We start from the raw sequence: 15,221 nt of genomic DNA, 5'->3' as shown, positions 1-15,221 counted from the left end.
AAAACAACACAACCCCAAAAGCCTGTCCCAGGACAATCGCCAATGGCCCACTGTGGTTCACCAAGCTTTTTTTCCTGTTGCTCATAAAGATTTTGTTTAATTCTTTTTCTGTTAATTTTTCATCCACAGAGAGGTCTGTGGAGCTACACTTCCGGTGGAGAGATAAACATTGCACTTTGGAAATGCTCATAGACAAAAAATCCGACGGGTTTAAAGTCATCGAAACGAAGCTAGAGAGCGAGGTATCACTTTTCAGTTAAGAAAAGATGCATATATGTTATGGTAGGTTTTTTCAGCTGAAGTTGATGCTGCTGGTGATGATCATGATGAAGTTTCCGTTTTTTATATCCCTTATGTTTATTTGTGTTATTTTTGCTGTTTATTTTTTACTTACTAACGTTGATAAGTAAATTGTTGAGTTAATTTCACTCCAGCCGTTAGAAAAGGCGTGTTTTCTATTCAGAGTACAGACTACACGTGTCTGAAGGCCTGTATGGATAAATGAACAATTAGGCCGTTATATCGTGACTGCGAAAGATTCTTATTATCTTATTTATTTACTGGTAGATGCACCAGATAAGCCGTCTTCCAGGAGTGCAAGTGGTTAAGCTTGAGAGCCTCAGGTACAGTAACGTCTCTTAACCCAAACCATAGTAAATAATTAAATCTATAGCGATGTTTATCATGCTAAAACAATCATAAGCTAAACATACAGGGTAAGACTAAATATCTTAATAGAGCCATCGATATAGCTTCAGTGATACTGTTGATTATAAAGTAAATCTTTTCCAGCACTCAATACTGAGGACGAAACCTTGTGGATTGAGAACTTGCTAAATCACTTGAATGCAGTATGATTTGACGTGTGTATGCTGAACAAAATTGCAATAGTTTCCGAAAACATTGAAGAAACCTTTGCGTATGATCATTTAAATCAATTTTTTTCCCTTGTTTTAGACCTGGAAGCTTAATTGTTGGCATCAAAGTTGGTGTGCGAGATTCACAAGTCAAACAGATGATTGTGGGAGCAAAACAACTCTTAAAAAACTTTACCAAATTTGACTCTAGCTTCTTTGCTGTAAAGGACCCTAAAGGTACTATTTAATTCAATTTCCACAGGTAACGACTAATCATAGGCTTTTTTTATAATGATAATTTGATAGGACTGATAGCTCTACCACAGCAGACAGAAAAGCAAAAATAGAGAAATCATGGATCACTTTCAACACGCACTTATAGAAAATGGGTGGAATTGAGTGCATGATTTACTAATAGCATGTTCAGTCGTGTGAAATGATTTAACGCTCAGAATTTGCTCGAACACTTGTGCAAACTTCGCGGAGCGCCTCAGGCATTTTAACTAATAGCTAGGATAGTGAAGTCTATCACAGTGCGCAGAAAAGTAAACCTACACTTTAAAAAAAAACATGCATTTGAAAAACTATCTAAATCAGAGCTGTTAGTAAGAGCTGGTGGCAAAACCAAATGGCTTGCTCGTTAGCCAGCCACTTTGACCTCATTTTACCAAAGGTATTGATGAAAGGTCTAACAGTTAAAGTTTGTATGGCAACCGTTTTCCAGTTTTGGCTGGAGTTGTCTGCATGATTTATCGGTAAAATGTTTAGATTTGTGAAACGATTCAACGCTAAGTATTTATTCGAAGATTCGTACGAGCTTCGTGCAGCAGCGCCTAAAGAAAATTTTTCGGAATATTTCCCCGTCTTGTGTGTAGACTGACATAAAAAATTCACGTTCACAACAACCTGGCCACCTACCATTTCATATTTGCCTTCTACCATCAATTCTATTTACTACCCTGTCTAAAAGCGATCGGTATTCAGTTTCTCAATAATAAAATGGTAAATTATTTATGTGATTAATCAATGGTTACCTTTTTTCATCGGGCAGGGTCGTCCTTCTGCACAATGCCAAACATTTCTCTATCAAACCTTTCTCATGACCATGACGAAACTCTGAAGATCAATCGCTCAGCCTCCTACGTAGTAAGAGCATTTATCAATAGCGAAACTCAACAAAAGGCTCTTGTTACTTGGAAAATTGCACAATTACAGAACTCTCGACGGAAAAAAAATGTGGACAGGAAAAATGCTTTTAAATCCACAAGTATTTCCATGGAGGAAACTGTACTTGGAAATACAACTATTATACAGAAGGAAATATCAAAACACACCCTTCAGTATGGTGTATACTACATTGAGGTTCTGGTAAATGCTACTGGTTGTATGAACTACAATTATGGATTCCTGCGAGTCACTGAAACACCTCTACATGTGGCTGTGTCAACAAAACCTCCACTGGATAATATTCTTAAAGGATACCACAGGTATCTTGAATTTAATGCATCAAATTCTTTTGACCCTGATGTGCAAAAGAAAGAACAGAGTGGCTTAACGTTTACATGGCTTTGTGCAAGAAAAAATGAGACCTTTGGAAATACTGCAACACTCCCAGTTGTTGTTCCACATAACAGTGGAAACAGATTAAATGTAAAAGGGTGTTATGGAAGTGGACCCGGCAAACTGAATTTCACAGGCGCACATGCAAAGTTACTCTTAGACCAAATGGAGCCCAATAAAAGTTATATCATCCAGTTAATTGTGGAAAAAGATTCGAGAAAGGAGAATGTTTCCTATGAATTTGAGTTAAAAAGTGGAAATAGCTTCCATCTAGAAATCAGGTAAGGAGGTTTTCCTAAGGTATAAATCTTTCTCATTCTATTTTCTCAATCTGTTACTGTCGCTTCTGGCCACTTTTTGAGAGGTTTATAAGCACACTTCTCGGCTTATACGTCACAAATCGATAAGCCTTTGGGACTCTGCAAACAAAGGAGCTATCCAGGACAAACTGTTCTAAAAATACACTGAAAGTAATCTTCTGAAAATGTTTAGATTTCTGATTCAAAACTTATTGAGTCCAGGCCCCGATTGTTCGAAGGTTGGATAACACTATCCACTTGATAAAACTCCATCCGGTGGATAACGCAGAATATTTTTCTATCATTTATCCGCTGGACAGCGATTTATCCGTTGGATAGCGTTATCCGCCCTTTTTACAACTGGGCCCAGGTTAATAGTTTCTAGGATCATTGAATGTAGTTTTAGCTGTAGCCGTTAGAAATTTTAGAATGTAGTATAATTTTATAATTTTTATGGCATATACTTTATTTTTGTGAATCTTAAATTTCTTTGATCAAAACACGACCATATCATGGTATATCTGAGTGGTTATGGTCATGTGATATTATCATCACTGAAAGAAACCTGTTAACATCAATGAAGAATGCTCAGGAACATCTTACTGTTACACTGTTGTACTGTTTTGAACCTTCACCTATAGCGAGGCAGATTTTCCTTCAACTATGTACACATACACAATAAAAATACATTGTTCGTTGTAGCAGAATAATGTATTTATTGTAGACCGATCTAGCTCGATCGCGTCTGTCGAATTCCGCACACATAGAGATTGAAGGGTAAAAATTAAACAAAAATTATCCACGCCGTCAAAAAGAAAATTCTTCAATTTCCTAACCACCCAATGTCATGCATACAGCGCTCCATGATTATGGAAGAAAACAGAGACTTACCTGAGCCATGGCATGTCGGCCATTTTGTTTTTTTTTTCCGCCAGCCTTTGTGGCCCTCCTCAATCCTTTGCTCGTGTGAAATCCCTTAATTGTAACGCTTTTGTTCCTCTTGCAGATGCAAAAGAAATTGTAAACAAAAAGTCAATCCTGCAGAGAAAATATCTTTCGAAGGATTTTGCGACGGCGATTCCTGCAAGCAAAATAACACGTACTTTCGCTGGTCACTTTTCGTAAAAACTGACATTGGAGAATTTCAGCCAGTTATAATACAAAATAATGAAGACCGTTCGCTGCTGGAAATTGATATGCATGTGTTAGAAGAAGGCAAAAAATATGAATTACAACTTCGAGGAAATCTTACTGAGAAAATTAGAAGTTCTGCGACTTATCCTTTCACAACAAACCAGTCCCCTCGAGGAGGAAACTGCACTGTTGATCGATTCACTGGTCAAGTTTTGGTGACAAATTTTACATTTTCCTGTTTCGGTTGGCTGGATGAAGACAAGGACTTGATTTATCAATTTGGGTACAAGTCGAGTAGCGGGGTGTATGAAATACTTCAGGAGAGCCCTTCGCCTTATTTAAAGACTAACAAGCTTCCTCTTGGCGACTCCGAAAAAGAAAATATGTTCTGGTTGGATATCTATGTCAAAGACCAATGGGGGGGATTTGGGTCCAAAACTGTAAAGGTTAAGGTGAGTTCAAATGTAACGCCAGGTGGTAATTTTACGATATTAGCCGCCATTACGAGAGCGTGACACGATGTTCCAGGCAAAATGTAACGCAATCTTAGCGCTTATAGAAACCATTTAGAAAATGAAATGTAGTTTGGATCGCAGGAATTTTCGTGATTGAAGCAATTTATTTAAGGCTTAACAAGATTGTTATTTGCTAATGATAACGTGCTCTTGTGCACGACCTCTACATACATCTTACATGAACAATTATTTCAATTAAGATATCTCTATACACGTAATTTTTCCTTTCGAAGATTCTCTCGAGTCGGACAATAAATGCAACGACCCTGTATCGATACACCATGGGAAATAATAGTGAGATGGCTAAATTACTGGAAAGCGAAGATGGTGGCAAGGATGCCATGCGGCTGGCAAACACCTTACTGTCTGTGATGTCCGCAACTACCGACAAAGAAGTGAAAAAAGAGGACAAAATAAAGGTAGAAGTTACGTTACCTTAAATTGGCAGAAAGTGCCCCATCCAAAAGAAATGTTGCACTGGTAGTGATTCATCGCCTCGATAACGAAATAAAGGCCACGGCTCAAACATTGACATGAATGAATTACTTATTCAAAAACCGTCTTAAGAAGCATGAAGGCTTAACACCCCCCCCCCCCCTCCCCTCCAGCATTGATATTTGTATTCTACACGCTGTTCTTTTAACACTTCCTCTGTTACTGACAAGGATTATTTGCTTGACAACAAGGAGCTCCTTAATTGGTTATCATTTTCAATATTTTCATTGCTTTAATGTTTGATTCAAGGCTGATAGGAGAAAGTAGATATTTGTCACTCTTAGGTGTCGAAGGGTTAACCTCGTTTTAGAAATCTTTGAATGGTTGTAAGAGCTCGAAACCATTTTATTGGTAGAGCTACAGAAGATAAGAGAAGGCAATTTAAAAATGACGGGAGGATAACAGCAACGTTTGACTGAAAAGCATATGCCAGAGCTCCTGTGTAAGTTTGGCTTTTATTTATAGTAATGTGAAATGTCGCTTTTTAGTTCAAGGACGAAATGATCAAACATTCATCAAAAGTCAAAGTAAATGACCTGCAGGGAATTATTCTTGTGACTTCAGTTGTGGCCAGTGCGACTGACAAAAGTGAAGAACTCTCGGAAAAATCTCAGGTAGGTAAATTGCATTTATGTGTAAAGCACCAAAGAAAGATATTTTGAAAGTCTCGTATGGATAAAAGCCAAGATTTTTTTTCACGATACAAAATCCGCCATTTGAAAGGATGCAGCCAAAAGTAATAGTAACCTCAAAACTTTAGTCTACAAACCAAAGCAGTCTCATTGACCACCATAGACTGAGCCTTTTCAAGGTCCCTGGTGAAGGATGTGATATTCTTTTTCATAAGTTTAGGAGTTATTAACTTTGTATTATTACACCACGAATGTCCTGAACGAAATTAGCATCTCATTGACCTTTTTTTTTCTTTTTTTTTTTTTTCTACTGTAGTGGACTTCGGTGGATGTTTTGGAAAGAATGACAAACAAGTTTCAAAACATTACCGTTGAAGGAAGTGACAAAGATCCCACCGGCATCGAGAAGGCAGGAAACAATCTGTTGGTGGGGATTGGCAACGTGCTTGATGCAAATGCCGTGAAAGCTGACACAAACAACAAGAAAGACGAAACAAGCGAAGAAAGCAGCAAAGTTAACGTAACAAAGGTCACTAATTTTTACTCTCGTTTTATAATCACATTATCCGTCAATCAGTTTGCAGCTGCAACATTCCCCACCAGGCAATTCCCCTGAGAATTTGAACCTTTGAACGATTCTCTGTGTGATCAACGAATGTTGTAGAATTTAGCAAAGTCACGTATTAGTTTTTGGTACCGTTGTTTGGTTTTTAGTATTATTCTACGATGTGAAAATTTCCCTCTAAGCCATTTCTCTTTACCTCTAAACTCCTCCATATTTGAAATTGAAACACGTGTATTCCGCCGTGGTTCAAACTACCCCCTCCCCCACCAAGGCAAGGTTCAAATTTCCCACACCAGGTACACGGATGGCGGCCAAATGCCCGCGGGTTGTCTATTGGGGATGTTAAAACTTCGAATTGATTAGTACATTTGCGTGATTATTTGAGCAAACCTTCCATCTGTTTACTGGCGTAATAACCCACTTAAGATGTTGGTAGCACTTGAGAAAAGTTTGTAATCACGAGCCGGAGGCTATGGGCTTTCTTGTGCAATAGATGACAGGTTTTTGACCAATCAGGGCGCTCGTAGTATCCCAGTCGTCAAGATAAATGATCGTAAATTCGCAAAATGTGGAATCTGCGCTTAACAAAAGAGGGACAAGAGAGTCAGGTTTCATTCAAGTTTCCTGACACCCTCAGCATTGTTGAGTGTTCACATCTTTCCCATTATACAGACAAAAGTTCTTGCCGAAAAAGCCTTCATACTGATTACCAAAGTCGGAGACAGCATGTTATCATCAAGAGAAGTCGATGATGAACCCGTTGAAGTTGAGACCAAGGCGATATTCATGAGGTTAAACAGACAGACTCCAGGATCAATCAGTGACAAACCCACCAAGATAAAGGACAGCAAAGTGACATTCCCTCCGTCTAAGGAGCTGTTGGGTCCCCAAGCACAGGAAACGAAATACGTGGACACACAGGTAAGAATTTACAATGGCAAAGGAGTAAGGTACACAGACGAAAAGATGAAGTCGCAGACAGACAAACAGAAACCTTTACTGGAATATAGGAAATTAACTCATGACTGACCGGCCTACTCCCCCACTCCCACCGCCAGGTCAGTTGCCCCACTTGCCTAGCTGCCAACCTTTCTCACCAACTGAGCTACGAATTCACCATTCAACCAACTTACTGGGTGACTGACTGACAATGATTTTCACTGACAAGTTTTAACTTTCATTTTTTCCCAGATGCTCTCTTTAAAGCATAATCCCTTTTCGTGGGACAAAAGCGCCAAGCTTGTGAAGTCAGCTGTGATCAGCATAGACCTTAAGAACGATAAAGGAGAGGTTCTTGAAGTCTCGGAACTGTCTCAAGAAATCGAGCTTTACATCAAAACAGATAGACCACAGACACCGCAGGTTCCTTTGCACTCTTTTGTGAAACCAAGTGTTAATGGAAGTATGCGAAACCACAGAGTTGTCATTTCCGAAGAGGGAATGGTAGTAAGCGTCAAGGTGGTCCCATCAAACGGATCAAAACTACAAGTTTATTTTCGCTATCTTCGCCGACCGACAATATCAAACTACGATTTCATGGCTGAGGTCCCAGATTTCACCTCATGTAAAAGGCATGCCAAAGGATTTACGAACAACTCGAGCAATGAAATGCTCAGTGGGTATTTTAACTGCACCAAGGATCCTTACGTACTGACGCTTTCCAGTGACGTCACCAGTCACATCGGTTTACATTACATTGGAATTCGTCTGCCTGGCTCCGATGACTTTTCAAAGGAAATTAAACGCAGGCGGAGATCTTGCTCTGAAAACGGAAGACACAGGAGGTCGGAAATGTGTGTGGAGTTTAAGGATCCCCCGACAACTCCTCCCCCGACCCCCAGGGTGATTGTTCCGGAGTATGATCCCAGTACTGATGTAAACTACACATTGTCAATCTCCATGGGAGCATGTTTGTATTGGTCCGAAGCTAAAGAGAAATGGACATCATTCGGCTGCAGAGTGAGTGAAATTCATTATTTTCAATAGCTACACTTTTTTTAGTAATTAGTTTTTTGGTGGGTTTGCCTTTTCTAGCTTTGCGACATCTCCTTACATACGCTTAAAACATGGCCGAAAATCATAAGTTTAAACAGGTAGCCAGAAAAAATGTCATAGGATAAGCAGTGGAGGTGACGAGTCTTACTAAAATTGACTCAATGGTACCCAAAATAAGCCAAAGAAAGGAATATCGAATATCGTCGAAACGTTACCATAAAACCGTGGGTGAGCCTAACTTAACCTAATACTTATCTCATAGCAGCGCAGGTGATCTTTTTGGTATCGTGTTTATCTTTGTTTCCGAGCAACTGATGCAAAATCCTTTGACTCGAAGTCTGGGCCTCGCTAGAGAATATACAAAGATTGCAGACTCCGCGCACGCCTTAGAAAGAATTGAAATTGTAATTTCCATCATCTTTTTTTACTCTTTTTACCCTCAATCAAGGTCGGGCCAAAGCCAGTCAATGGTTCTGTTCAGTGCCTCTGCACACATCTCTCTGCGTTCGGCGGTGACTTTTTGGTTGCTCCCAATCCTATCGACTTTGACCAAGTGTGGGACGCGTTCAGTAACATCTTAGAGACAAAAAACTTTGTAGTGCTTGGTACAGTATGTGCAATGCTTGGAATTTACTTAATTGTGGTGGTTTTTGCACGGCGGGCGGATCAAAGTGACAGGCAGAAGGTAAGGAAACGTCGTTAAATGTACAATAGAAAACCTTTTCATTCTCAAGACAGAATTTCTCCTCAGTGCGGTGCTGCATCGGTGGGAGAGTATAACAGGATAACTTAGTATTATCATTTGACCTGATAACATGGATTGGCCACCGTAAACAATTTCAAAGCTGACGTTTCGAGCGTTAGCTCTTCGTTGGAGCTCTGATGAAGGGCTTCGACGAAGGGCTAACGTTCGAAACGTCAGCTTTGAAACTCTATTTACGGTGGCCAATCAAATTTATCAACGCAGTTGATCATACCAAATTACCCTGTTACGTCTTACAGTTCGCTCTGTGATTAGAACGTGTAGTTTTAACTTACTCATGATAATTGGTCCATCCATTCAATTCTCTTTGTGTCCCCGAGCGCACAAGACCATAAGTAAAGTGTATCAAAGAGAGAGCTGATGTTCTTTGTTTAACTTTTAGGTAACCCAGGTGATTCCTTTAGGAGACGTTTATCCCAATAGCCACTGTTACGAGCTGAAAATTTACACTGGTTTGTGGCGGCTAAGCGGAACCTCCGCTAATGTGGCCGTCATGATTTACGGAGACATAGACACAGATGTAATCCCGCTGAACTGCAGCACCATGTGCAACAAAAAGCTGTTTGCTCGGGGAAGTGTTAACACATTTATATTGTCGCTAAAGGAATCGCTGGGTGATATATCACATATCAAAATCTGGCACGATAACTCTGGAGAAAATCCTCAATGGTTCGTCAACAAAATCGTCATCCGGGATGCGACTTCGGATACCACATGGCATTTTTTGTGCAACCGCTGGATAGCAGCCGAAAGGGAAGATGGTAAAATCGAGCGCGTCTTCTACGCGTCGTCCACTAAGGAAGTCAACAGTTTTAAGAACAAGTTTTACAGTCGGGTGTCTATGGGGCTTGGTGACGGGCATGTGTGGCTGTCGGTTATCACCAGACCCCCGACGAGTTCATTTACGCGCGTTCAGCGTGTGTCGTGTTGCTTATCCGTGTTGATGTCTGCAATGGTTACGAATGCCATGTTTTATCAGTTTGGCGCTATGGATACCGACAACGCTTTTCACTTTGGGCCGTTCGTATTAAGCTGGCGACAGATCATTATCGGTTTACAAAGTGCTGTCTTGGTTGTTCCTGTGAACGTGTTGATCGTGTTTCTGTTCCGCAACAGCAGACGTAGGCAAGAAGTGACTCAAGCCTTCAACACAAACAGTGACAACTTCATGGTGGACGAAACGCACAGAACAGGCTGCTTCTTGTCGCGATTCTTTGTTTATATCGCCTGGGCACTATGCATTTTGACTTCTCTAACTTCAGCTGCTTTCACTGTCTTCTACAGCATGATGTGGGGCACTGAAGTGTCTAACAAATGGCTAACTTCCATCTTGGTGTCTTTCACCCAAGACATTCTGTTTATTCAACCAATCAAGGTAGTAATTGTAGCTTCATTGTTGGCGTTACTCATCAAGAAGGCGCCGGAGGATGAGAGCGATAAAGAAAACGAGAAGTCAGTGGCGCAGTCTATAGTTAAGGTATGTTGATTAACATAGCGTCGGAGAAGATATCTCCAAAAACGAAATTCATACAAGTAACATGTAAGGGAAACCTGACGAAATGCCAGGGAGCAGGGTCCTGTCAGGGGGAGGGAGAGGAGGGTCTCTCTGATATAACTCTTAATTCTGTTTTCGTTCTTTCTCATTAGGGGGAATCCCATAAACCACTGAAACCCGACAACCAGCAGCTAGAAAAGTTTCGGGAGTACCGCTTACGAGTGATGGTGATGGCGCGAGTTCTCATTGAATTGGCTTTCTACTTGATCTTTGCCTGGGCACTGATGACGATATCTTACGGTAGGAGAGACACTGGGCACTATTGGATGACAAAGGGAATTGATGACCTGTTGCCGAAATTTGACAGGGTAAACCTTTATTTTCAACACTTCTTTTAAACTTGAGCAAACACCCCTTTAAAATGAAAACTGAGAATAAACTCAAGAGTCGCATCAGCTAAAGATGCCAGCAGTGTCTTTTTAATTGAGATTTTTGTTGATATCATTTTTTGAGTGTCAATGCTTAACACACATCTATCTTGAGTTTAAACACGGCTGCGAACAAGAGAAGTTTTCGGAACCGGTCATTACCGGAAAGTTCAAAACACGGGCCCCAGGTCTGACGGTAAAAGGAGAAAACATTTAAAGACCACGCATATGAAAAACCTTAACAAGTGATTTGTTTCCTCAAAGGTCCGGGATACTAATACTTTTTGGGCGTGGACCCAGAAATACCTGGTTCCCGCTGTGTATGACGTAAAGTGGTACAACGGACAGCCCTTCGAGTACAAAGAAGGATTTATGTCAGACATGTCCGGATACTTAGTTGGTATGCCCCGCTTTAGGCAGCTCAGGGTGAAACAAGGTAGGAAATATTCCTGTATTGTTATTATGGAAAACCAGCGAACATTTTACAACTCGGTCGAAACGTACTTTAAGATAAATTAAGATAGGGCTAGCTTATTTGTTGGAATTACTCGTGACTGTTGTTTGTTTATTTGCCTACCGACTAGGAATGTTGCTCGTCTAACTATACTTAGTAACCAGCTGTATCTGTAACTAGTCCTTTGCTTTGGATAATGAGAGACAAGTGTCTTGCTTTTCAGTTTAAATGACTGGCCATGAGTCAACAAACTGACATTTAAAATTCATGTAGTACTAAGGTAAATTTAAAACAAAACGGTGAGAATAATTATTCACAAAAGACTTCGGGCCCATGGTTCTGTACTTTTCACACAAAATATTGCATTAATTGGTTTGATTACCATTTTACTCCAGGCCCATGTCCTATTTCACCTCGGTATTCCGAGTTCAGAGAGACACTGCACCCTTGTCTGCCACCTTATAGTGGGGACAGTGAGGACCAAACCCTTTACAGTATGCCACAATGGCGGAAAATTCCAACCAATGAAACGGTGTTGCTTTCGGAATTTGCACTGCGTCGGATGTGCCCGAGACCTTGGCGTTACAAAACGTCGGAAGAGCTGCAGAGTCTTCCACTTCAAGGTCTACGAGCACTTTACGGAGGAGGTGGATTCGTAGCAGATCTCGGCTACACAAAGGCATCTGCCCTGAGGGTCATAACAAACTTGCAGAATAATTCATGGATTGATGAAAAAACGCGTGCGGTTCTTATCGAGTTTATGGTTTTTGACTCGTCCACAAATCTTTTCAGCGCTGTCTCTTACATTTATGAGGCTCTGCCCTTGGGTGGTGCAGCTACGTTTAAGAGAATCAACACGATGTCACTGTACGGTGCGACGGGAAAGCGTTCTTTTAGCGCGGTGTGCGAGCTAATAGTACTTCTCATGGTGTTCTACTTTATCACTGCTGAGGCAGTAAAAATCTGGAAGGAAAAATGCTCCTATTTCAAGTCCGCATGGGCTTATGTGGAGATGGCACAGATTTTGTCCGCAATTGCCACAGTTGTGCTTTCCATTTTCCAAAGGTACTATACAACGAAGCTGGTGAACAGAATTCACGCAAATCCCTTTGAAACTTCAAGCTTTCACTACACTGTGATGTGGTCAGATCTTGAAAATGCGCTTATAGCCGTCCTAGTATTCATTTTGACCATAAAAGTTCTCAAGATCTTACAATTTAACGAGCACATTTCTAGTTTGGCGGCAAGCATGGTACGCTGCCGCGCCAAAATCGTTTCCTACTCGGCTGTCTTTATGGTGGCATTCCTAGCCTTCATGCAAGTCGCACTTCTCGTCTTCGGTAGCACAACGAAAGCGTACTCGAGTGTTTCCGAAGTCTTCCGAACTCAGTTCGGATTGTTTATCGGAGGAGACACGGACTACCAAGATCTTAAGTCGGCCAATCGGATTATTGGACCAATCTACTTCTTTCTGTTCATGACCACCATGGCTTCTATACTTATAAACATGTTTCTGGCGATCCTGAATGAATCATACCGAGAAGTGAGAGTTTACCCCGATAGAGAGCACGAAGAGGCTGAAATGCTGAGGGTGTTTTTGGACTATGCTAAGAAAAAAGTGAGCAAAAAGCTGACTTCGTTTCAGGATACAAAATTTCTTCCAAGGAGAGACAGCTACAGCGTTCAAAATCATCACTCACAATACAAGAAAAGGTTTGAAGAAGACTGTAAGTACACACCGATAAACTGGAGCAACTGCGACTCCATCAGCGAGAAAGGTCTGATGAGTAACGATAATGTTACTGAGAGTTCGTTTCTCGAAGATATTAAAAAACGCTTGAGAAATATCAGCAGCGAGCTGAGAGACATTTCTATCTTGCATCGCTCGCGAAGGTACAAAGTCTATGAAGTTCAAAAAAAGTATGGCATCCAGGGTCAGAAGTTTGACGAAGACTTGCGAGTGCCCTGCAGGGGACTGGGAATAGAAAAAGTGTCCAGTAAATGCAGCTTATTTAGTTTGAGTGAAAGCACAATGTACATTGACAGACTACGTAAGGGTCGTGACTCAGTGAGAAAGTTGCTAGGCAACGAAGACTCCTCCGATGTCGAAGATACCGCGTGGGACGATGGGACGTCTTACGCTGAGTCTATGACAACCTTCTTTGGCGGTTCTGGGACTATTTATGACATGGATAGAGAGCCTTTCAGAGACTCGGACGCTAGTGATTTTCAGGATAGAGAAAGCTACATTTAGACTTACAGATCGAAGGATCGATTGTACATACCTGGGATGTCGTCCTTTTAGAGTAAAGGGAAGCTATATATTCGGATCAAGAGTGAATCAAGCGGAGACTGAATCCCTCGTATACGCTTTATTCTCTCTCAACAATTTTTAGACTTGCGCTAGTGTTCGCACCTATGCAAGTCGTTAAAAAAATATCCTTTTTAAAAGTGCAGGTTAACTGTACCCATGCAAAGCACTGCTCGATTTAATTATCTACTAAGAGGTTATACGCTTATGTTTATTATGTGAAAATCGAATTGAGAACTTCAATGAGCAGGATGTATGGATAAGCAAGTTTGTACATATTTTCCGATAATTAGGGAGTTGTCTGTCAAAGAACTCTTTAATAACTTTAACAGGTCGGCCTAACTGTTATCCTAATTAGACAAATTGGCCTTCTGACCTCGACAGCATGCTACTGAAACGGCAGAATTTTCATTGAAAAGCGAGCGCAAGAAGTCTAGGAAGGGTCATTTGAGTGCACTGAAAAGAATAGTAATTATGTCGGTAATTGTGACAGATGTCTATGACAATGAAACGAGTGGTGACTCACTCAAGGTGTGAGAAGGATAGGTATCCTGGAAATGTCCTTTTTTTAAAATAGCTTTACAAATTCAATAATTATATAAGTATTTTTATAACTTTGTTTCAATGATATAGCTTTATGTCGACTTGATCTCAGGGTAATTGTTGCACTAAATCGTTTTTGTTAGAAAATGATTTAGCTGAACGTTCTTGGTAACCAAAGTTGAATCTGTAAAATAATTTACTATAATTACTATATACTAAGACGGACAGTCTAGTTATCATGCATGAGGCGGACGTAAAGAACAGTGCCGAGAACAACTGTGTAGGTCTTTGATTATAGAACATTTGATGTTCAATTTATGTCAGAGGCAGAAATGTAAATAAAAGATTTAAACGTCGAAGATATCCGGGGTGTTTTCATCATCGAGTAAATGATAACGCTGATATTTGTCAGAAAAACAAGTTTTTCATTCTTAGTTTAAGATTGTGACTGCCACAGACTTAAAATTGTTTTGTTTCGGTACACTTTTCCTAAAACCTGCACAGTAGAGTTTCTTTAAAGGCCGTTTGAGTTATTTTCTAGCTTATTTGCACCTCACATTTCAGTCTTCCGTTAACAATTTACACCCTAGCATCAGTATGCATATTCTTCATACTGTTCTCTATGTATTTCCTGTTGTAGTAGAGCTTGTTCAAAATCAAAGGCTTCTCTGGTGGGTGATCATTCCCTTATTCTCATGACTTTAATGTTTGAATCAACAGTGATACTGCTGGGAGAAATTAGGAGCCAATCACTCTTGGGATTAAAGGGTAAAAAGATCGCGGCTGGTTGCATAGGGGTCGCATCCTGATCTCGGGTAAATGGCGGCGCATTTGTCATTTTACCGCGACCGATGACAAAGGAAAGCCACAACTCTTTCCGGGCAGGGCTGGAGCTCCCCCCCCCCCATATCATGGTTTTAATGATATACCGCTGTTTCCAAAGAGGTTGTCGAAAAAAAAGCGCGACACTCACGAAAGGTAATCTGAGTATCCGGTAATCAATGAATTTCAAAAAAATCAGTAACGTTTCTTCATATTTCCCTCAAATCCTGAGGTCAAGGAACCGTGGCCTGAAACTACCCACAAACACCTTTCAGGGCTGTTGCGTGCACGTCTACGCTTTCTTCCAACAACCTCGACACAGCTGTAATCAATCAAACACTGAATTAAAAGTT

At 40.6% G+C, this 15,221-nt stretch overlaps 1 protein-coding gene across 3 annotated transcripts in view; it reads left to right on the top strand.

Moving 5' to 3' along the window:
* The window catches only part of LOC131769952 (polycystin-1-like protein 2), a 40,867-nt gene extending 26,474 nt beyond the window's left edge, over window positions 1-14,393 (top strand). For all 3 annotated transcript variants that reach the window (XM_066169748.1, XM_059085680.2, XM_066169749.1), the window contains 15 exons: window positions 130-242; window positions 568-623; window positions 958-1,094; window positions 1,909-2,698; window positions 3,723-4,302; window positions 4,599-4,784; window positions 5,349-5,474; window positions 5,809-6,021; window positions 6,730-6,978; window positions 7,249-8,016; window positions 8,501-8,737; window positions 9,198-10,292; window positions 10,463-10,678; window positions 11,003-11,174; window positions 11,588-14,393. In XM_066169748.1, coding sequence (XP_066025845.1) covers window positions 130-242; window positions 568-623; window positions 958-1,094; window positions 1,909-2,698; window positions 3,723-4,302; window positions 4,599-4,784; window positions 5,349-5,474; window positions 5,809-6,021; window positions 6,730-6,978; window positions 7,249-8,016; window positions 8,501-8,737; window positions 9,198-10,292; window positions 10,463-10,678; window positions 11,003-11,174; window positions 11,588-13,446 — 6,797 coding nt within the window. In that variant the 3' untranslated portion in view covers window positions 13,447-14,393. The remainder of the gene's footprint in view (window positions 1-129; window positions 243-567; window positions 624-957; window positions 1,095-1,908; window positions 2,699-3,722; window positions 4,303-4,598; window positions 4,785-5,348; window positions 5,475-5,808; window positions 6,022-6,729; window positions 6,979-7,248; window positions 8,017-8,500; window positions 8,738-9,197; window positions 10,293-10,462; window positions 10,679-11,002; window positions 11,175-11,587) is intronic.
* Window positions 14,394-15,221: the final 828 nt, after the last annotated feature.

Source organism: Pocillopora verrucosa, chromosome 7, assembly GCF_036669915.1.
Source record: "Pocillopora verrucosa isolate sample1 chromosome 7, ASM3666991v2, whole genome shotgun sequence".
Taxonomy (NCBI): domain Eukaryota; kingdom Metazoa; phylum Cnidaria; class Anthozoa; order Scleractinia; family Pocilloporidae; genus Pocillopora; species Pocillopora verrucosa.
The sequence above is the reverse complement of the archived record's forward strand: the minus strand, read 5'-3'. Positions and strand labels throughout refer to the sequence as shown.